This window comes from Rhipicephalus microplus, chromosome 5, assembly GCF_043290135.1.
Source record: "Rhipicephalus microplus isolate Deutch F79 chromosome 5, USDA_Rmic, whole genome shotgun sequence".
In the NCBI taxonomy this organism is placed as follows: Eukaryota; Metazoa; Arthropoda; class Arachnida; order Ixodida; family Ixodidae; genus Rhipicephalus; species Rhipicephalus microplus.
Genome location: NC_134704.1, coordinates 29,252,060 through 29,275,402, shown reverse-complemented (window position 1 = coordinate 29,275,402; position 23,343 = coordinate 29,252,060). Strand labels below are relative to the sequence as shown.

The 23,343-nt window shown below is 48.1% G+C and overlaps 1 protein-coding gene across 3 annotated transcripts in view; it reads left to right on the top strand.

Annotated features, from left to right (window-relative positions):
• The window catches only part of LOC119174807 (cubilin), a 277,061-nt gene that overhangs the window by 217,328 nt on the left and 36,390 nt on the right, over nt 1–23,343 (top strand). For all 3 annotated transcript variants that reach the window (XM_075895087.1, XM_075895088.1, XM_075895089.1), the window contains 3 exons: nt 1,829–2,037; nt 20,485–20,692; nt 21,439–21,647. In XM_075895087.1, the coding sequence (XP_075751202.1) occupies nt 1,829–2,037; nt 20,485–20,692; nt 21,439–21,647 (626 nt within the window). The remainder of the gene's footprint in view (nt 1–1,828; nt 2,038–20,484; nt 20,693–21,438; nt 21,648–23,343) is intronic.

Sequence of the window (23,343 nt, the reverse complement as noted above, 5' to 3'; positions counted from 1 at the left end):
TAGAGACAACGAATCGAACGAAACATTGCTACTGGTCACCTCAGTGGGCCAGTAGGCGGTTGCTGACCCACAGAACGCGGGTTTGATTCCGATCGTGGCAAACATATTTCGAGTAATGTGAAATGTTAAGACCCTTTTACTGTGGGATTTCAGTGCACGTTAAAAAGTTCCAAGTGGTCGCAAGTATCCGAAGCCTGCCACTGTGGGGTCTCTCATACGTCAGAGCAATCGAATGAGGGAAAGAAAGAGAAACCAACCAAACCAAACGCCGTGATTGTAGATTGGATAGTGTTTTAAATGCGAAGCTTTCCTTGGTTGCACGACGTCGCACGTCGGCGTCGGCAGCGCCGTCCACGCTCCCACTGCGCATGCTCGCGTCTCGTGCCGGCTCAGGCATAGAGTTTCCTAATATACGCTAGAGGGAGCTCTGGCGCTAGTGTCTATGGGAGCTGCAACGCTCGGCGCTTCAGCGTGCATGAGACTGATGGGTAGTACATACATTTGTCTAATCTTCGTACTTCTGGCCTGCTTTTTGGCTCCGTGTGTGTTCTTGTGGCTTGGAGCTGTTTCCTCACGAAACAAAAATCATCAAATGTTCAGCGGTTGCGCTTTACCACCTTATTCTTTTAAACTTACCTTTCCAAATCGGGTCACGAACCTCAAAAGGGTTGAATCTTTCTTTCAAAACAAAACCGAAACACAGCAATTAACAAAGCCGCAAGTACGATTCGACGCCCGCAAGTACGAAGACTAGGCAAATGTGTGTACTACCCATCATTCCCGTGGTCGCTGGAGGATCGTAGCGACAGAGTTCCCTCTAGTTCATTTTAGGAAACTCTATGGGCCCAGATAGACACCCGCAAATCTGTATCTCCAGCAGCCATTAAAGAATAAGACACCACCGGGCGTACAGCAAGCCGAGCATGCGCCGTGGTTGTGCGGACCTCTTCCCCGAACCCATCTTCCTCGAACGCGGGCGGTGTGTATGTAAGCGGCGGAGCGCGCGTTCGGAATTCAGTCAACGACTCAATGGCGTCTTAGCTTTCGCTTGACTTAACGCTTTGTTCGACTCGAGTAGACGCGATAGAAGCAACAGTAGTTTCGACCAGTAGTGGGGCATAAGCCAGCATCAGCGCCCCACCACTCGTTGAAGGCAACACTTCTCCTTCACTCAATGGGTAAGAATACTAAGGACGAAATAACAAGCATTCCCAAACCATACCCAATTACGAAACATTCACGCCATACCCCCCCCCCCTCTCTGCGATGGATTACTCGAGTTCCTCCCGTGAGAAAATGCGGGTGGCTTTGTTTGTTTGTTTGTTTGTTTGTTTGTTTGTTTGTTTGTTTGTTTGTTTGTTTGTTTGTTTGTTGTCTTTTGCGTTTGTCAGACACTGACATTGTTGTCACAACGACTTTATGGCGCGCGCTTTCATATACCCTTTTCATCTCAGATGCTCTTCTTTCGTCCAAAGTACAGGGTATATCTAACAGCGAAAAAAGTATATGTTACTCTTTTTGTTTGCCCTAACTTGCCAGTATATAATGACTCTCTCTTCAAAGGAACTCGCGAACTTTCCTTGGGTCCTATGACTCCCCATAATGAATTACAGTGATCTGCAAAAATATTTCAAGGGTCTTTTAAATATTCATAAACGTGATAATTCAAAATTCGCAAAAAAAAACAACTTTCGTTCTTCATAGCATCGTGAGCTAAAGTTCTCTCCTTCTCAAGTTCTCTATCTCTCTCTGTTTCAGAATTCGTGCTGAGACGACTCGTGTAGCGTCGCCTTGCGTAAGTGACATGGAGTGCGCTCTTTCCTCGCAGTTGCAGCCGCGAATACGTGGACCTGTACACGGAGCTGGCCGACCCGAGCAGCGACCTGATCAGCACGCCGTTCGGGGGTCGCTACTGTGGGCGCGTGTTTCCCCGGCGGCGCATTTCCATGCACCGCACGCTCGTCATCGGCTTCTACACCGACTACGAGAACGACACCGCCGACGTCTTCCACGGCACATACCAGTTCGTAGACGCCTGTGAGTACGCCACGCCGTCGGCATAACTGTGTTCCAGTCCAAGGCTCTTGGCGAGTTGGTGAACTCCTTCGGGGCCGTTCCACGCGCTTCCCGCACAACCGCAACGCACGTGCCGGGACCCCTGCCGCAAGCAAGCGGGAGACAAATAAGCCAATCGGCGACGATCTTTCACCCTCTGCTTGGGTGCGGCAGGTGTGCCGGCACGTGTGTTGCGGCTGTGCGGGAAGCGCGTGAAACGGCCCTTAGACGGCGCAGTATATATACGGTTCCATGAGGCTGCGTGTATCTACCACAGAGGTCTCAAACTCACATAAGTGGATCGCAGTCACAAAATGTAGTCCTGCAATGAACCGGCAGAGTGAAAATTTGGAAGCGGGGAGGGGGGAACAAAATGTCAGCGAGTGTTGCCATTTCAAAGAAGGCATTTCCCATATCCTATATATACGTATTATCTGAAAGCAATTTGACGTCAGGTATAGGAAAGCGATGTAACGGGCAGTGAAGATGGCATAGAAGGACGACGACGAGGTACTGAGCGGGATACGCTTAGATTGCGAAAGCGTTGTACGCTTTTGCTATATCAAATGTACGCTGCGTATATATATATATATGGTTTCTTCCCCGTAACATGTTTGGTGGAAGGTGTGGGGTATGAGTCGCTATACAGCACCATGAAACTGGATCTGCGCAGGTACTTTTTCAAAATCATCTATCGATACCGATCACCACAATGGCCAATATATTGGCCGAGTTTGTTTTCTCCGTGGAAATGTTTCAACACAAGTTTGAAATTCAACCTGGAGTTCGTGCGATATGCCGTCGTGCCAAAAGAAGATACCGACGCACCAATTCCATAGACAGTCTACGAACAGCTCGGCGCACCCAAAAAAAGATACAACGGTGCATCGATAAATTAGAGACCCAACGATGGATTAAATGTTGTGCGTTGTTAGGTCCTCATAAACCATTGTCTCAAATATGGAGAACCGTGCGAGGCCTATACGTTCTGTTCCGGAACAGCGTTTTCCGTTCCAGGTCCTCGCACTCTTTCATCGCCGACGAGAAATCGGGGTGGCAGCAAATTTCTGCGCTATGATTCTGGACCAGATAACGTGTACAGGCATGCACATGGCATTGAGCAGTATTCCTTACTCACGGGATACTAGCATTCGTCCTGTGTAATATGTCCCCGTCGCCTGGCCCGGATGACATATCCTATCGGATAGTGTGCCGCTGTGCCGCATAGAAGACAATGCCGTTTGCGAACATCGTGGAAGCGAGGAAACGATAGAGTACCTTCTGTGTCACTGCCCTCGCTACAAGGCGCACAGACTGCCGCTAGCTGCTGCGTTAGCCCGCCTTGACGTCAAACCTTTATCAGAATAGTCGATGCTCGAATGCCGACACGATCTGTCTTCTCACAGAAAGTCAGTCAAGGTCGTATTAAATTTTTGCTTGGTAGTGGTCTATTGAATAGGCTATAGCACCTCCACTCTTTTTCTCTTTTTTTTTCGTGTGTCTACTTCTTCTTCACTCTCTTTCTCATCTTTCTTTTACAATTCACCCTCACTTTTGTTCAGGGTAGCAAACCGGATGCTGCAATTTCGTTTGACCTCCCTGCCTTTCTCTCAATTTATTTTTTTCTTTCTCTCAAAACTTCTATTTATTCCTGTAGTTTAACGTTAAAAAACGCTGTAAACATGGGAAACTCCATAGTATAGAGTTTTGGGTAAAATTTTACTACTCAGGGTTATTGAACGTGTAACTATGTCTAAGTACTGTAGCGTTTTTTCGTATCGTTCCTATATCCGAATTTGGTTGTCGTGGTTGGGAGTGACATCGATATCTGCAATAGCGCTGTGCCACCAGTATTCTTTTTAATTTATTCCTTCCATCATTCACTATATCCTCTCTCTCTCTCTTTCTCTCTTTCTTTCTCTCTCTCTCTCTCTCTCTCTCTAGTTATTAAGTGTTTATTCGTTTTTTCCTCAATTCTTGTTTCACTTTACTACCTCTACACGGCTACTTACAGTCACAGTTACACAGGAGGGCGCTCCCACAAAAAGTGTGTCACTTTCTGTGTCACTTTCTTCACAAACAAGCGTCGCATCCTTTTCAATCTCTCAACGCACGCACATCTACAGGTCACTATGAACGAAGCATCCACTTGAATCCCTTGCTGGATTCCGTGCTGAGCGGTTGTGTCGTCCGCGATCTCCGACGCTAGCGTAGCTCTCGCCGATCGGGCCGCCGTCAGCGAATACCTGACGTCGTGTTGCTCTCACCGAGTGGTTCCCCGTCCGCAACACTCGCTCGCTAGATTTCGTGCCGACCGGTTGTACCCCCGCGATCTCCGATGACAGTGCAGATCTGGCCGACTGTATTGCCCTATGCCATCTCCTGACGCCGACAAGAGCTCTCGCCCAGTGGTGCCCCGTCCTCGGACTTCTGCGACCGTCTCCATCTTTCCTATCTTCTCCTTACTTCTGGGTGTCGCTGTTCCTGCGCCACGCTCTCTCCTTCCCCATCTCTCTATACCTTTTAATCCTATCCTTTTAATTCCTCCTAACCCCCATCCCTCGTGAGCTACTGTTGAGGGGGTCCTCCCCCTGAGAGACAGTTACGGGGCTCACTTCTCTCTTCTTTTCATTTAAGAATCACCCCCCCCCCCCCCTTGTCCGAGGACTCCCTCGACCGCGTCGTTCATCTTTCCCATTTCTTATCTCCTCTTTCTTCACTCATGTGTGACGAGTGCTCCGTCTTCCATGTACTTCGCTTTTTACTATTCTTTTTTATACCCACCCCCTACGAGAAGCTTAGCTGTGTCGCCTACAAGGCAGACAGAAATTGGATTCTTTTTCCTTTCCTTCAAGAACAACTTGGTACTACTTGACTTCATACAAGTACTGCTATCCTATTCAGTAGTGGGTGTTTGTAAAGCCCTGCCAAAAACTAAACGTGCAACGTACTTCTGCAGAACTGCAAAGCTAATACATGTACGTTCCCTCCTATAAATGAGCAATAACGTAGTTTCGGAACGTGTGCAGCTAGCACCAAAAAGTTTTCACATACATCTCTAAGAAATGTACGAGAAAACCTTTTGATTACTGGTAATACGGCGTATTCCAATTTTCCCGAACTGAAGGCTCATCGGCTTCCTGGCTATCAAAATGGAGGCAAGTATATACAGAGCCTTTTCAGCTGTTCGGCAAAATAGTGCACTTATTCACGGGCTCACTTCATTTCCCCCACTTCATTTTTTTTTGTTTTCAATCGTGTATTCTTCGTGTAAGCTTGGTGATAAAACATACGTCTCCTACAGTCATAGATAGGAAATATTAGCGACGGTAGTACTCGCACTGAGGCGACTCTGCTCTCACGGATACTGTAACGAACAAGATTCCGTTAGATACAGCGCTATTGCGCGCAGTTCCGCTCCACTTTTGTGCGTAACTTTTTTTTCGGGACGGTATTCTCCAGGGCATATAACGTACATGGTAATCCACTTCCGCCGAGCCATTTCTCTATCTGTATTTCTTTTCGGCTACCTTTCTGACGCGCATATCTTTTTTTTTTTGCTTACTCGCGAATTCTAGCGTTAACCAGAAACCAAGAACTGATCCGATCTCGATTCGATAGCACACACGCACAAACAAAAACTGAAGAAGAAACGCCAAGACCCAATGTATCCGACCACGACGAAATAAACCAGTGCGCAAACAGGGCTGATCTGCCGAGCGTCGTCAGGTGATCCCTCTTCGAAGCTAACCTTACCTAACTGAACGGATGGGTTGGTGAAACGAGCCTCCAGCCAGTAGCTTACGGAGCTTGTAAGAAGAGATTGTCAAAGGAAAAAAAACGCGCCAAAACGCAGACCTCATCAGGTGTTATACAGTCACTACCTAGTGTTTGTTTATTTGTTTCCCCGAGAACTGCGTGAAAATCAGAAGCTCGCCTCTTTCAGTCAGGTCTGTCAACAGCGGGAGTTAACCGAAATGATCAGTGCGGTCGTTAGTGGGCACTGCAATGAAATAACAACACAAGAGGAGCTTATACCATGAGACAGGTTGGCAAGAAAAAGAAACAAGCCAAGGAAAAAAGAAATTAAACAACGTGGATGTGTGGCTGGCTGTCCTGCAGGAGTGGAATAAAAAAAATTCATTCATAGAGAGGGAAAGGATGGAAGAAAGGCATAGCAAGATCAGATGCACAGTGGTGGACTCGAGGTATGAACATTTTTATTAGCATGTTGATGTTAAGAAAGTCAATAAAAGGCGTGTTTTTATCGTTTAATGGTGAGTGAGGTCGTGCGGCTGAGCAATCTAATCGATTCTCAAAAATCGAAGCACACGTACTCACAGGAACGCAACTAATGTGAATGCCTGTTTCAAATATGATTTGATTGATATGTGGGGTTCAACGTGCCAAAACCACCACATGATTGTGAGAGACGCCGCAGTGTTGGGCTCCGGAAACTTCGACCACCTGGGGTTCTTTAACGTGCACCCAAATCTGAGCACACGCGTGCCTACAACATTTCCGCCTCCATATGTTTCAAATATGAGGCGCCCCTTCGCAACGCTGCCGCACGGTCTAAGCGCGCCCGAAAGCATGAATGGGCGAGAATAAAAGGACGATGGAAAATTGCTGTTGCCTGACAGCGCACTGAACCACATTCTCAGGAAACATTGAGCGTGAACGCCTTATTAATTGTTAAATTGTGGTTACCGCCGAAGACGGGAACAAACAGTGCTATACACGTGATGGTAACAGAACGACAAACGACGGTGCTGAGCTAACAACCGCTGGTTCATTGCCGGGATATGCACTATATAAAGAAGCTTTGCGCGTTGTGCGGAAGACCAACAAAAAATCTAGTATCTGCGCAGAGATAGGCGCCAAGTCGCCACGTCACATGCTTTGGCTAACACAGACAACCACGTTTACGACGTTGTTAACAGGTAATTCGTTCTGCAGTTATACGCAGGGCAATCGATAGCACAGTGATGCAGGCATTTCCATGTGCGTGAATGTGACAAGCTTCGCTGATCTCACGTGACCGTGGCTCTTTGTCCATCGTTTTTACACCATCCTGTGTCCAGTGCTATTTGTCCCCGTCTTAAGCATGCGCCAGCCGTCTTAATCATGCACCATCCGTACAGTTAGGTAGCCTCATTCAGTTATCGCATTAAGTTATTTACCAACCCATTCAGGTACCGCATTGTTTCGGCTGACTCATCCAAGTGTGACACCTGCAACTGTGTAGAAACTCTTGACCTCGTCTCGTGCCAGTGTGCCTATTTTGAACAAGAGAGAGAGAAAATAAATTAAGAGAAAGGCAGGGATGTCAACAAGAATTGTAGCATCCGGTTTGCTATCCTGCACAGAAGTCCCGAACAAGATCGCCACTCTAGTGTGTCTTGAAGAGACTGGATGATCGTCAATTTTACAGTGAAAGTCGTTATGAGACCACAACAAGGGTCGCGTCGGTGTCCCTAACCACTATCACGGAAACCACACAAATATCACAGCTTATCCACGGAGTCAAAATTATGATGAGTGGGGTGAAGCGTCCATCCGTGTTTCCATCAGTACGTGCGTCCTGACGGACAAATGGACGGACGGACGCATGTATGGACGGATGACGGAAGCACGGACGGACAGACGGATGGACGGATGGATGGTAGGACAAGCGGAAGCACGGACGGACGGACAGGCGGATGGATGCACGGATGGACAGACAGAAGGATAGGAGGACGGACAGACAGGCTCACGGAAATGGACGCACGAACAACGGATGAATGGAAGCATGTACGGACAGACAGACAAACGGACTCGCAGACAGACGGATGGACGGACGGACTAACACAAGAACGGGCGGACGGACGGCCGATTGGACAGACGACGGTTGGACGCACGGACAGAGACTTCGCCCCACTCATCATCATTCACTTGGTGGATATGCTCTGAAAACCACTAACGCCATCTAGTTATATTATTTCCAATGACAGATACACACATCGTCATTTAGTGAGCAAGTCATAAACTATGGAGGTGACTACATACATACATACGGAGGAGAAAACGACCCACGGCTTAAGGAGCTTCTCCACTAAGTAACTGAATAAAAATCCCCAAGGTCACGATGAAATTAGAACCCGGGTTCTCCAGGTGCCAGCCTAGTGTTCTGCTACTGAGGCACGCTGGTGCTTGAAACCCTAGGCAGGCTTGATGTCGGGAATGAAATGGTGTTAATAAGAGTAATAAAGTGCTTCAGAACAGCCAAGGAACAATCGGGTGTCCAACAATGCGCATTGCGTACCGACTGGTTCGTCGAATGCTCCAACCCCCTTACTAATGCTCCAGCCACCATTCTTCATCATCGTCAGCCCCAGCATAAAAAAATTGCACAGAATTTCTTGCGAGTGTGTGGCGGGTACCACGATCCTCCCAAGTACGACGAAGGATGGCTTAGCGAATTCCTTCCTACTGCACAAAAGTTATGGTGATTTATGGCGTAGTGGGTACCTTGCAAACCTTGTGGTGCAGTGTAGCTGTGGCAATTCGAGACTATTTCATGTCTTTTTTTTTTGTGTGTGTGTGTGTGTGTGCGTGCGTGTGTGCGTGTGCGTGCGTGCGTGCGTGCGTGCGCGCTTCTCCGAACCTCTTGCCGTAGAATCATCGCCGGGCCACTTGGGAGCCATCCGCTAACTCGACTGCTGCAGCGAGACGTGTGACGAAGGAGCGTTGCCTCTAGCGCCGCTGTGCTATCACGTGATTGCCGAGAGAGTGTGCGAGGACACGGACGTACGGATGGTCGAACGCCGCGAGTATGAACCATCAAAGGCTCTTCACCTTAATGCGCTGGAAGTTAGGGCAGAATCTACTGCGTCATGTTTGGAAGGGTGGACGCACTCCCACGTGTCAAAATGAAGTACCTCTTTAGAGATGTAAATACAAACAAAGTGATATATATATATATATATATATATATATATATATATATATATATATATATATATATATATATATATATATATATATATATATATATATATATTGACGCATCCTCTAAGGCAGTTGCGACATTTGAGCCCCCCCGAACAGGAGGGCAATAGAAGGCGTCGGGGTTATTTGGAAGTAAAATGCCACAACCTCAGAAAGGAATGGCTAGAGCGCCGCCAGACACATAAATTACCGCTGTGCTGCTTGCTGATGCCACCCCGGGAACCATTCTTTTCGCAACGACACTGCCATCACACAGCTGCGGGAAAATTATCACTGCTGTTCTTCGTTCCTGCGTCGCCTTTGTTGCCATGCAGCAGCAACTGCATGTTCGCCGTCGTGTCCACTTCTTGTGGGAGTCGTTGATACAGGTTTCCATGGTATAAAAGCCGCAATCTCGACTGTACCGGTTTGCTTTATTGCTGGCTGTTTTGTTGTTTTTTTTTTCGCTCACGTATAGCTGTGCGAACCACAATACGCTAGAAACAAACACGGATAGCAGTCGGAAAGTGTTTTCACGCTGCCCCGCCGTGGTGGTCTAGTGGCTAAGGTACTCGGCTGCTGACCCGCAGGTCGCGGGTTCGATTCCCGGCTGCGGCGGCTGCATTTCTGATGGAGGCGGAAATGTTGTAGGCCCGTGTACTCAGATTTGGGTGCACGTTAAAGAACCCCAGGTGGTCGAAACTTCCGGAGCCCTCCACTACGGCGTCTCTCATAATCAAATGGTGGTTTTGGGACGTTAAACCCCACAAATCAATCAAAGTGTTTTCACATTTCATTTCTTTTGGTGTTTTTTGTTTTTTGTAAACATTAGGGTATTGTGGTTGTGGTGCTGGATTGCTGGTCCCGAAAGTCACGGGATTGAATCCCAGACGAATGCAGCGCAACTTACAGGAAGATGGGAGAAATATAGAACACATACGATGCTCGTCTGCGTTCTGCGTGTCTACTGTCTTCGTCCAAGTTGCACTGCATTCTTCCCCAGTATGTACCGACTCGCCCTAGTCAAGAGAGAAAGAGAGAATCAACTTTATTGGCGTCTCTCATGATTGTATGGTGGTTTTGGGACGTTAAACTCCACATATCAATCAAATCAATCGACTTTATTCAGCTCGAATATTCGATGATGTGTGCTTGCACCAGACGGGGTGGTTCCCTATTCTCGGGACCCATATGTTTCCAGATTACGAACACGCAGAAAAAGTGAAGTGCTACTCTGCAAACTATTTAACAGGCACTGCGCCGTGCTCCCGATCGGGCTGCAGAAATTAGGTGCTTTTTCTCATCTTCTAACCACCACCACCACCTATTTAACTCAAGAGCGTCCTTTGCCGTTTATCTGCAACTGTTTACCCCGAGAGACAAATATCAGTGGTGCGCTACGCCACAACCAATCTCGATTACACTGACGCGTGGCCTCTTTCACAGCTTTCGAGGCTGCGAGATGAGTAAAAAAAAATGCCGCCATATCCACGAAGTGAATGATGATGAGTGGGCGAAGCTCTGGAGGTAAACTTGATAAACCATGAATCCTCCGTACATTTTGCCCACTCGATTTTATTAGAACGCTCTCCCTAGCGGACGTCGCCACACTAAATTGAACGATTGCCTTCCACCAATGACACGCGCCATATGCGACATCATTCCTATTTTATAACATCTCGCATCTTTTCATCATCAACTACAAGTACCGTCGTCTAGTTTATAACATCTTGCATCTTTTCATCATCAGCTACAAGAACCGCCATCTAGTGAACACTGCAAGAACTAAATGAGAGGTGGCTACATACAGGAGACGATACCGCCATCTAGTGAACACTGCAAGAACTAAACTAGAGGTGGCTACATACAGGCTACAGGGGACGCACAGCCCACGCCCTAAGGAGCTTCGCCCCTAAAAAAATACAATACGAAAGAGTACTTCCGGCCGGCTGTGCGGGTGCGGGGACGCCTTTGCCGGCATTCGCGTTCGTCGACTTTCAGCACAATCCAGGACAGTGCACCACGCCCGATGCCGCGCTTTTCTGTGACGTCACAAAGACCCCATATTCAATTACCATAACAGCCAAAAAAAAACGCTTGCATCGCATAGTGGAATAGTGGGTTGATAACATCCGCACCGACCACCATGGTATCGCATTAACTGTGGCTGCTGGTCTAACGATCATGGGATTGAATCCAGGCCACGGTGGCCGCACTACAATGGAGATAAAATGATCCGAGTGCTTGTATTTGGGTGCAAATTAACGAACTGCAGGCGGTCGATGTTTCCAGAGCCCTCTCTTATACGGCGTGCCTCTCAGTAATATTTGGGTTTTGGAACGTAAAACCCCGCAATTTGCCATTATTAACATGGGCGCATAAAGCCAAGTTATTTTACCACTCAGGAACAGATATTTTTTCTTTTGCATCGCATTGGTCACAACTAAGTTAACTATCATGCGAAGAAACGTAAGGAGTTAATAACTTTGAGGAACGGCATGTAGCTGTGCGTCACGGACCATTTTTTTATGAATGTGACTCTCACCAGCAGCTGCCTGTAGTTGATAAACAACACCATATGGGGCTGGGCGTGAAAGACGACAGAAGAAACGTGCGCAGCTCGGAGTACATGCGCCGCCTACAGGCGTGGACACAAAAGGAAACCACAGGAAACACAGATCGTTCTTGCAATAAAACCTGCGCGGATATGATTGTAGTAGGACACCAGAGTGATCATCTGGTCGAGTCTCTTGTGGTGCACAAAAGTTTTTCTTTTGCTTTGCAATCTATAAGCAACTGGCCTTACTTAACCACTCGTCTGACCGCGAATCCTACTACTCATTGCATGGTCATGAGCTCGAAATCACTCTGCCACCTGTAACAATACAGTCGTTGAAATCGGTACGGGCCTCACAGCACCCGCCAGCCGGCCTTATTCATGCATGAGCAGCCTTAAGAAACGCGATTGCGGCAGCTGAGTCTAATTTCATCGAAGCCCAGTAGGCACAAAATATTACGAAGGAACGCCTGTGGTATTGACACTAGACACTAGAAGGAGTTAGGTCACACGGAAGCTCCAATATTCTAGCGTTCAGATTCTTCATCCTAAAGGTGACCGCAAATAGCGCTTCTGGGCTATAGAATGTAAAAAATGAATGACACTTTTTTTAGAAGCTGCTACTTGATCAAAGTCTTCATTCCATTCCTCATTATTGAGTGTGCTTCATCTCATGTCCTAACAGTATCTCGTGAAGCCATTGCAGAACGCCAGTAAGATCATTACTCAATAGCCTTTTTTTTTCGGCTTCTTTCCCTACTTTCTTGTTCCTTTAAGGGGAAAAGAAGCTCAAACGGAAGGCAGCACAGGGCTTTGGAGTGCGCAATACAGGCGAAGAACTTTGCCATTTCGCTGCCGTCCTTTACGCTCCGTTTTCGACCTAACATCAAAGGGCGCGCCAAGTTTTACACACTACACGATAAAGGGTGACGGAGAGACCCACGACTGGAGGGTTCTCGCTCAGCGAGGATCAAATGCGGCACCGCCGTCTTTGGGGTTTGAGCTTCTTTTCCGTTTCCTGACCCAGCGTGTATAACAGAGCAGCTTTCGCTCTGCACAAAACGAGGCAAGCGCCGCCGACGTGCAGTTGCAGCGCTGCGGTTCGCGCACGTCATGTCTCGTGGCTGTCGCCACCGGCTGACAGCGACGAGAAGGACTACGGGGCTGAAGTTCAAGCGCGCACCCTCGCTACTCTTCGCTCGCGTTTCGCAGCGTCGCCGTCGCTGTCGCCCGCGGCGCTCCCGCTCCTCCAACTCCTCTCCTCATCGATCGGGAGAGGAGGTGAGAGCCCATGGAACAATTTATTTCTGTTCTGCTTCCAATACAACACACCCTTGGCGCCGCTGCCGCCGGCTTCTTCTTGTCCTTCGCCGACTCGCGAACGATGCCGGCGTGTGGAGAGGGGTCTTACTATAGCGCCTCCGCGACGGAAGACGGACGACGAGCACGCCGCCGCCGCCGACGTTATTGCGTCCGTTTCGCAACTTGGAGGCCACACGGCACGCCTTTCTCCCTTCCGTTCCTCCCATTTTTACCCTTCTCTCTCTCTCTCTTTCTCACTTTCCTTCTCACATTACTCTGTTCGCTCTTCTTCGACCACGCTTTTTTCCTTCCTCGCGCCTCTGCTTCGTTCTGACATTCCTTCCCTCTTCGCGTTCCTCGACCCATTTCGTTCCTCGTCGTTCGCCTTCTTTACTTGACCCGTCTTTGCCGTTGTTTCTCCTTCTTTCCCTCCACTGACTTCAAATTTTTCTTCGTTTGAGTCTTTATTCCCTTCACTTTTTCATCCCGTTTTGTATTCCTTCCTCAATTCTATTTTACAATCCCGTCTTCAGATTGTACTCGCCATCGCCTTTCTTTCTTTTCCCGATCGTCTTGCTCCTCTCCGATTCCCACCTGGCCTCCCAATATTTGCCGTCCTTCCGTTCTCGCGCGTATTTGCGGTCGCTTCTTGTACGTTCGTCCCACTTCCTCGCACGCACTTTTACTCCTTTTTTTCCGTCTTCTCGTTCTCCGTCATTTCACCTGCTTCCATAAGCTCGACCCCCTATATCGGCACCCCTTTTTTTTTTTTTTAATACGTACACGCCCTTTTTTCCCAGGCGGCCGCCAAGCGCGCGATCGCGAATACCGTGGCCTATCGAAGAACAGGCCCCGTCTGTTGCGTGACCTAGGGTGAGCACGGCGTGCGGATTACAATGGATGACAGATCGTCGTTCGCGGAGCGCAACGCCCACCGATCCCACGACGTCTTGCCTGCTTGTCGGGCGTCGCGATATTGGACTCCCAGCTGGAGCTGATGTGGCGTGTAATGGCTGAGCTTCACTCTTGTTCGCGCCTGGCCTATCGAGTTTCCGTCTGACTGAAAGGTCTCGTTTATCCTTTATTTACGGTGAAAGCGGGAACGAGGAGAACGGGCGCTAGAGACCGGCCGTGCGAAGTTACCTGGCTCACAGTAACCACGCTGGGAGTCGGCATTAGACGTGCTGGCTGCGGTACTCTAAAGGCCTAACCACACGCAACCGTTGCAGCGCCTCAGTGTGTGGCTTTATTGACGCGACGCCGCGCCATTTCCCTATGGAGAGAAAGGGCGCGCAGCATCGCGTAGTCACGCACCCTCTCTTTCCATGGGGAAAGGGCGCGGCGCCGCGTCAGGAAAGACACGCGCTGCAACGAGTGCATGTGGTCAGCCCTTTTGCATGTGATGTCATGGGCGCTTGTCGCGCGCTTGTCGTATCCACTTCGTAACGTGTGCTCTCCAAGGAGGATTTTTCGGTGTCTTCCCGAACTTCTTTTTACCCCAGTAACTGTAGCACCGTATTTTAATAACGCCAAATCAACTAGCCCAATACGTCGCTTTCCTAGCGACATGGACGCCGCTTCTGAGCGTACTGCTCCGAAGTGGTGAGTTTAATGACGTGAACGCAACGTGAACAAGCTGCCATTAACATGTCTGGATGTGATAACGATCCGACAGGAACGTTATTGGATTCTTTGCATGAATGACGAAAGAACCCGCCTGGCGAATTTCGCTTCACTCTACGCTGGTGCTCCAATGCATCGGTTTACATGACGTCCGTGCAAGCCATATGTAGAGTAGACATGTGTTCGAAAGGAAACTTAAGAACTGCGTGGCTGCCCAGTTTCACCTGGGATAAGTGGTGGTCGCGGCACTTGACGGCGAACATTCGTGCTCCTGAGTGGTTAACTTGAAAATGTTATGACTGCATCGCTTTAAAGTGCATAGTTTTAATACCACGAGTTGGTAAAAACTTTTCACGATGCGGATGGCACGACCAGTTGACCTACCAAACCGTGAAACTTCACCACCTCTTAGTACAAGAAGGCCACGACATTGTGTTTCAATGGTTACCTAAGCATTGTGGTATAAGCAGAAATGATTCTGCAGATCATGCTGCTCACAAGTCACATCAAGAAGCGAACAGTGTTCCGATTCCGCTTTCAAGAGCGGACGCGGCGAGGCAGATTCGTCAACTGGCCCACAGTCTCACACTGACTGAGTGGAACACGCCAAGCATACGACGTACAAGACTACACGAACTTGACCCTTCACTACAACTCCGGCCTCCACCAGGCCTACATCGACGTGAAGCTTCGCTTCTCTATCGCCTTTGGCTGGGAGTTGCTTTCACGAAAGCTTCTACCACGTTAATCAGAATGGCTGACAGTGTGGCATGTGATGTTTCCGGCACCGATGAAAATATCGAACACCTGCTCTGCCACTGTCCTCGATTTGCCTCATACTTGCCAACGCAATGCGGCGACTGGATGATTGGCCTCTTTCTATGCATGTGCTATTACAGCAGCGTCCACATCCCTCGACAGCCCATAAGGCAGTGAAAGCCCTATTGTGTTTCTTGAGAAAGACGGGTTTGTGTGAACGCCTCTGACATGTGGAGTTCTACACGCTGCAGCGAAATCAATGTCAGTCTCTCCTTTTTTCTTTCCATTCTCTTCCCTCTTCCTCATCTTTTTTGTCCCCTTCCCTAATCCCCCAATGTAGGGTAGCCAACCGGATGTCTTTCTGGTTACCCTCCCTGCCTTCTCCCTTTTTGTTGCTTCCTCCCTTCCTTCATGTGGCAATATAAAACGCCTGGACTCAACACGCACACACCCCCATTATCACTTGAACGGAATAGGAATAAACTGGACGAAACACAATTTGCCTTTCGTAATCACATAGCGTGCAACCTTCGAAGTATTGTAAGTCGATTGGCGACGTTCTTTGTGCATCTGTCCCATTAGCATACGCGAAAGCACCTCATAAGTGATGAAGTGAGCTTTCGTGAACTTCCGTATACTTTTCACGCTTTTAGGGAGTCCTCACGGCATTTACGGTGTGTGAAAGGTACCATTCGATCAATCGGAAGCAAGCGCATGCAATGGAAAGAAAAATTCGGCGAAAGTACACCTCCAAGACATTGATTGGTTGATTTGTGGGGTTTAAGGTTCCAAAACCACCATTTGATTGTGAGAGACGCCGTAGTGGAGGGCTCCGAAAATTTCGACCACCTGGGGTTCTTTAACGTGCACCCAAACCTGAGTACACGGGCCTACAACATTTCCGCCTCCATCGGAAATGCAGCCACCACAGCCGTGATTCAATCCCGTGACCTGCGGGTTAGCAGCCTCCCTAGCAGCCACCTTAGCAGCCACCTTAGCAGCCACCTTAGCCTCTAGACTACCATGGCGGGGCGACACCTCCAGGACAGGGCGCGTTCCTCGAGAGAACAGTGAAGGAGAAAGAAGAGCGAATCAATGACGCGTGAAGGGGTTAAGTATAAAGAATTACAGGTCGATAAATCTCGGCCTTTCAGGGATAGAGGTTCGAACGGTGTTCAGACTGCGCTAAGTAGGTTTCTCCAGCATGTAAAAAACTACATGGAATCTATCCAAGAGGCATCAAGAAAAACGAACACCCCGAGTTTTCTGGCTAGGGACAAGCGGGCGCATGAAATATGCAATGCTTGGGGAAGAGATACGCCGGACCTTCATCAGGAATGCACGTCTGCCGGTGCTAGCCGCCTTGGAAGCACCGTCTGTGCACAGCCTGCATGCTCCAGTGTAATGACAATGAGAAAGACGGCACCCAACGGCTGCGCACAGAGGCGAGCCGAGAGTGGTCGACTATATACCGTGCTTGCTCATGTGACTTGCAGCGTGTTATGAAGATTTGTCGTGGCTGCTGGATACCAGATGTACATGCACCTAACTACTACCATACTGCAAGGCTTCTGTCTGTGATAGATGACAGCTAAAAGAGCAACAATGAAATAAGTATAACGAAAACCAGAATTAGCGATGCTCACAATTGAACAAAATGAATTTATTATTTTATATTATTATTATTATTATTATTATTATTATTATTATTATTATTATTATTATTATTATTATTATTATTATTATTATTATTATTATTATTATTATTATTATTATTATTGTTTATTTTTCATCAATAGTTTGATGAAGGACAGCTGCAGGTAAGAGCTGCTCTCCAAAAGAGGCAGCTTGACAAAGGCCCATAGCTACCTTTTTAGCACGACAGCAGTGGCAATTATTTAATCTAATCTAGTGAACATAACGTGAGCATGGCTATCTATCTATCTATCTATCTATCTATCTATCTATCTATCTATCTATCTATCTATCTATCTATCTATCTATCTATCTATCTATCTGTCTGTCTGTCTGTCTGTCTGTCTGTCTGTCTGTCTGTCTGTCTGTCTGTCTGTCGCTTCACTCTCTCTCACTTACACTACACGGTACATCTCCTTGATCACAGCGCCCGTTAAACCTCTCGAAGACCTACTCAAAAACAAATCGACGGAAGTTGCGAATCTCCAGCATGGAACATTAACTTGTATCAGGAATGGCTCTCTGTGCGAGATTAGAAAAAGATGGTAACAATTTAGAGAACTTGGCACTCTACTATAGAAGGGCATAAAGCCCTCCCATAGGGCTCAGTAAAAAAGGAGCTCAAGCGTTCAATGTGCTTCGCGTTAGCGAAAATGACTATACAGCGTCAACTTCGTGTGTTGTCTCGTTATCTTCCCTCCGAACATTACTGCGTACACGAGGCAACAAGGGTAATTGCGTAATGGACTGCCCTGCAGTTACACGCAGGAAGTCCTCTTTGCCGCTCTATATGGTTACACGCTCATTCTCTTTTCTTCTTCTTCTTCTTTTATTGAGCAGCTGCACGCAGAGTGGTGAAGTGCCTCTGCAGGGGATCGTGCAGACACGCACCGAAAGAATGTGATAATTGCGCGCCATCGCCCGGGCAGCTTCCGGGGAACGCGGGCTCCTTTTATGGGGATATTAACGGCACTCTCGTGGTGGGGCATGGCGACACGAGAGTACCGCCCGACTTCGTCCTTGTAACGCCATTATCTGCGCTACTTTCTTTTCTCCTGTGTAGGGTCGCTTGTGTAGTGTATTGCATTTGTACTGACAGGCGTGTTTCGCGTTGCACCACTGGTCGACGTCCAATGAGACATTATGGCATCCGAAGTGTCCGCGCAAGACGCTTCGAGTAACTTAGGGCCAGGTGCCGGTATGTCGGTGTTGTTTTGCATTCAATGACATTGTTAGGAGCACTGCGTAAGTAGTTATCGACAACTAAAGCTGCTCATGGAGCATGAGTCGGACCATAGGTCCATGATCAATTGGCTCAAGAAAAAAAAAGCAGTAAAGGAGCAGGGGACCACGCGAGTGCTATGCTAGATTTCCTAAATGTACGGTGAATTGGGCAGGGTGGTAATTAGACATTTCTGACGTATATGTGCAAATCATCACATGCAGAGAAAAGACGACATGAACGCTGAACTGACGAATGATCGTTTACTGCATTAAAACGTCATAATAGAGATCTAGGTCACGTGGTCACGTAATAGTGTCACGGAGTGAATAAGGTCACGTGGTCACGTAATAAGAGAGTTGGGTCACGTAGAAAGGACTTAGATCACTATAGATAAGCAAGAGTATTGTAAATCGGGACATTCAGGACAGTAAATTATTTTTCTTTCTTGACGCAGGGGACAGGTTTTGGCTAACACACGAGGCGGGATCCGTGTGCATCTTATATGTGATGACTATCTCTCGGCTTGCTTGATTTCTAATTTCGAATAGTGCTTCAGTTTGGTAGAACAGGTGATAGCGTTGGTAATGCCTGCAACGTGTGGCTATATTCCAGCTAGCAGAATTCCTGACGGCAGAGTGACGTTCTCAAAAATGTCTGTTATTTTTCGTCTCATTAGGCTGCCATCAGTGCCTAAAGAAAAAAATAATCTTTGAAGACGACCCCAATATTTAGGTCTCCAATAACAGTGCTAAGGTAGTTCGTGGACCCTCTTGAATTCTCCGGTTTAGCATTGTGTTTCGTTGCACAGTCGAGGCGAAATCTAGGAGGCCACGCAGAGAGAAGCGCGTTGTTAAGGCTCTCTCAACCAGCTGTTGCGGCGAGCCCAGCTGTTCATAATGAAACCACCTGCTCTTCCAATGGACTACTTTATTTGATTTGCATTATAGATCCGGACAGCTGACTGGCCCTTAAGTAAACCTATGTTTCGATATCGTATGTATTCTATATAACTCTTCGTTTGTACTTGAACCCTCCATTTCGTACTAGCTTTATATGTTAGAAGACTTCGAATATTCAGAAAACCTAATTAGATTTCGACCCAACGTGCTTGCATGAGAAACAAGTTGCTCTACAGTTTGCTTCATTTGTCGGACACGCATATGCTTTATTGATTTCATTGCCTGCGCAAATTTTTCGCTCATTTATGTTTTCCTGTACATGTTTTGCATGTAGAAACTTATTTATGCTTAATTTCTTATTGACTCTTTACTTTACACTGAGCACTGTGTTATTTTGGCGGGTTTTGGGTTTACAGGGGGCAGGCGCTTTGTCAGGCTTTTATGCCTTTTCGCCGGTCCCCTAGGTAAATTGTACTTTTCTTCTTTTTAGATGCGGAGCATCTAATACTCGAGGCTTGTAGTGCGGCGCCGTCCGCAAGCTTCCTCCTCCTTCTTCCACCATCTGTGCATCCCTTCCTCCTCTACACACCGCGCGCGCTTCACTCCTCCACCATCTGTGCACCCTTCCTCCTCTACACACCGCGTGCGCTTCTCCTCTTCACGAACATTCGCTAGCTGTATAATGTAGCGCGCATGCGCCGTCACGCTTCGAGAACATCGGCAGCTGACGCGCGCGCATGCGCCGTCGCGCTTCGAGAACATCGGCAGCTGACGCGCGCGCATGCGCCGTTGCGCTTCTCCCCCTTCTCGAACATTCGACAGCTGACAGTGCATGCGCCGTCGCGCTGTATATATACTCAAGGTCGGTGCTCGCTCGCTCAGTTGCCGCTCGTCGGTTGGTTTGTACGGCGCGTCGACGTCCGAGGTCGCAATGATCGACGTCCCTTCGACCAGCGCCGGCCAAAGTGTTGGCGGAACCGCTCAAAGTTCGTCGCAATAAATAAACACCGCCCTTTCGCATACGTGTCGTACGTGTTCACTCATTTAACACCCCTCCTACAACCACGTTAACCAATTTAGCCAGCGACCCAAGTAAGTCGCAATTTAACACCCCATTTCACAACCACGTTAACCAATTTAGCCATCGACCCAAGTAAGTCGCACTTTAACACCCCTTTAACCAATTATATGCTCCGCATCCTCCTCAGTGTTCCCCCGAGGGAAGCTGCGGGCAATTTTTTTTTTTTGCTTTTGCCTGAAATAAACTTCAACTTCAACTTCAACTTCAAGTGTGTCTCTCGTAGCTCGGGCCAGTAAATGTAGCCATATAGTTCTGGCCTCATCTCACAGGTATTTCGCGCTTATTCTCACAAGCCTTTCCCGTATCCCTTTGATTGCAGCGCGCTTCCTGATTGGCAAGCCGGAGCCCAACTCGGTGTGCAGCTTCACCATCTACGGCGACCAGAAGCGCGAGGGCGACTTCTTCTCCCCCACCTACCCGGGCGTGTATCCCAAGAACCTGCAGTGCCGCTACCGATTCCTGGGCAGCCGCGGACAGCGAGTGCGCCTGGAGTTCCTGGACTTCGACCTCTTCTACGGTGGCTCTCAGTGGGTGTCCTTCATTCGCGATGTTTCCAGTGTTTTGTATTTGAAACTGTGAAGTTTCACACAATTGACGTCAAGTTCCCGTGCAGTATATGTAAGTACTGCGAACACCTATATAGTTTCTTTTCGTGTATAAGTATAGTGACGCTCCATACAACCAGGCGGGCTCAACATGAAGTGGAGATGTCTGTTGTACGTGGACGTTAGGCAGGGTTGGAGGGAGACGGAGAGGAAGAAGGTGTTATAAATAAAGAAGATGGCTGACACCCCAGCCTAGTGCAACTGTGTATCATTACATCTGTGACCTCCTTTTGTCTTGTCGCTCGTGTAATAAATGTATTCTCTGAAATTATTAAGGAGTAAGCATAGCGCATCACTGAAGGATGTGAATAAGATAGGTTAATGGGGATAAATATAACGTGGGGGACCGCTGAAATTACGTGCTAAAAATTATGGCGGCAAAACGCAGTTGGTAGTCGTCGAAGCCAATGTCGCTATAAAAACAGGCGTTGGTAGCAGTAAATGCTCAAGCTGAAAGGTGTTACTTGTCATTCAATATGTCATATTCGTATCAGTACATTGCAAGCAAATGTATAAATATGAATACGGTGTTCCATCTCATAGCGTTCACAACTGTGCAGTACAATTACGGTCATGGAACCCGCTGTCAGTGACATGATGTGTTCCTCGAGCGACCCGTAGGAGTGCCCATACTGCAGAGTCAGGTCAACTGTTCTCTCGTGTCGCAGTTGTCCTTTCGACTACGTGAAGATATACGACGGCAACTCGAGCGAGGACACGCTGATCGGCACCTACTGCGGGCAGCAGCGCAACCTGGTCGTCTACTCGTCGGCCTCCAACCTCTACGTCAAGTTCACCACGCTGCGACGCATGGCCGACAGCCAGAACAGGGGCTTCGCCGGATGGTTCGAGTTCGGCGAGAAGTTCGTCAACCTCGGTGAGGACCGCATGCTTTTAGGAGCCTGTTCCTTACGCTCGAGCCTGGTCCATCCATTCTGCCTTAGTATCCACGCTCCTTCTGGAGCAAGTGACAGGGTCAGAATGGAATGCCACGCGCGTCTCTCTTCTTGCATGAGAGGGCACGCTGGCAAGTGACGCTACTCTATAGCAAAACATGAGCTTCGACGCGAGGCGCAATAGATGCGACCGGCGTCTGTTGGCGCGCCGATAGTTGGCACCGTTCCAAGCATAGAGTTTCTTAATATACACTAGAGGAAACTCTGGCGCTGGTGTCTATGGGAGCTGCAACACATGGCGCTTCAGCGAGCATGGGAATGATGGATAGTACACACATTTGTCTAATTTTCGTACTTCTGGCCTGCTTCTGGCTCCGTGTGTGTTCGTATGGCTTGGAGCTGTTTTTAGGGGCGAAGCTTCTTATAGCGGCACCCATTCGTCCCCCGTAGTATGTAACAAGTATAACATTTTGACCTCCAAGGTGGTGCCGGTGAGAGACTTCTTCTGTGCGTTGTTGAACAATAAAAAATAGTGCTCAATGTACATGTCAATGGCTGCTAATGGGGATGAGAGACAGGAGCATTCGGCTTTTAGTTAACGCGCAGGCTGCGATCACCATTAGCAGCCATTGGCATGTACATCGAGCCCTATCTGACAAGAAAGGGTTGCTACGTTATACTCGCTGGGTGTAACCTCCTTAGCTTTAGAAAGGTTTAGCGAGCGTTGAGCCGCAGTGCCATGAATACAATGAACTTGTATATACCACGAATGAACTCGAGGTGGTTAAAAATGGGAAGTAAATACGAAGCGCAGGCCGTAAGAAAGTAAAAGCCGAATTCTCCGCCTCTCATTTCCCATTAACAGCCATTGGCATGTACATTGAGCACTATCTGACTGAAAAAGTTTGCTACGTCATACTCGCTGGGCGTAACCTCCTTGGTTTTCGAAAGGTTTAGCGAGCGTGCGGCCGCAGTGCCATGAATACAGTGAACTAGTATATACCATGAGCTCGAGGTGGTTAAAGGTGGGAAGTGGACCCGAAGCGCAAGCCGTAAGAAAGTGTGCGTGTGCCACCTCTCGTTTAGTCCTTGGAATGTCCGCTGGATGGCGGTGCTTTATATGGGGAATATATGATGAAAAGATGCGAGATGGTCGTACTTGGAGTGTTGAATAGATGGACGAACGGACACATAGACAGATGCATGGATGGACGCATGAACGGACGCAGGGGCGGCGGCATGGACGAACGCAGGGACGGACGCACGAACAGACGCACGCACGGACGGGCTGATGGACGCATGGACGGTTACACTGACGGACGCATGGACGGACGGAAGCAAGAACGAATGGACGGACGAATTCTTCGCCCCACTCTCCATCATTCACTTCGTGGATATGCTGCCATTTTTTTTTCATGAAAACATAAATTAGCAAATGTTCACCGTTTGCGCTTCACAAACTTATTCTTTTAGGCTTACCATTTCGAAACAAGTCACTAAGTTTAAAAGGGTTTGGTAGTGAACACCCTCTGAAAACACATTGTTTGATAATTTATAAGTTTGTTCTGATCAAAATGATGCAACATGTTTTTCCAGAACAAGATAACAGTTTTCTGAGTACAATTTAAAAAGTTTTGGGCGAAATTGAGACTGGTTTTTTTTTAATGTAGATTTTTA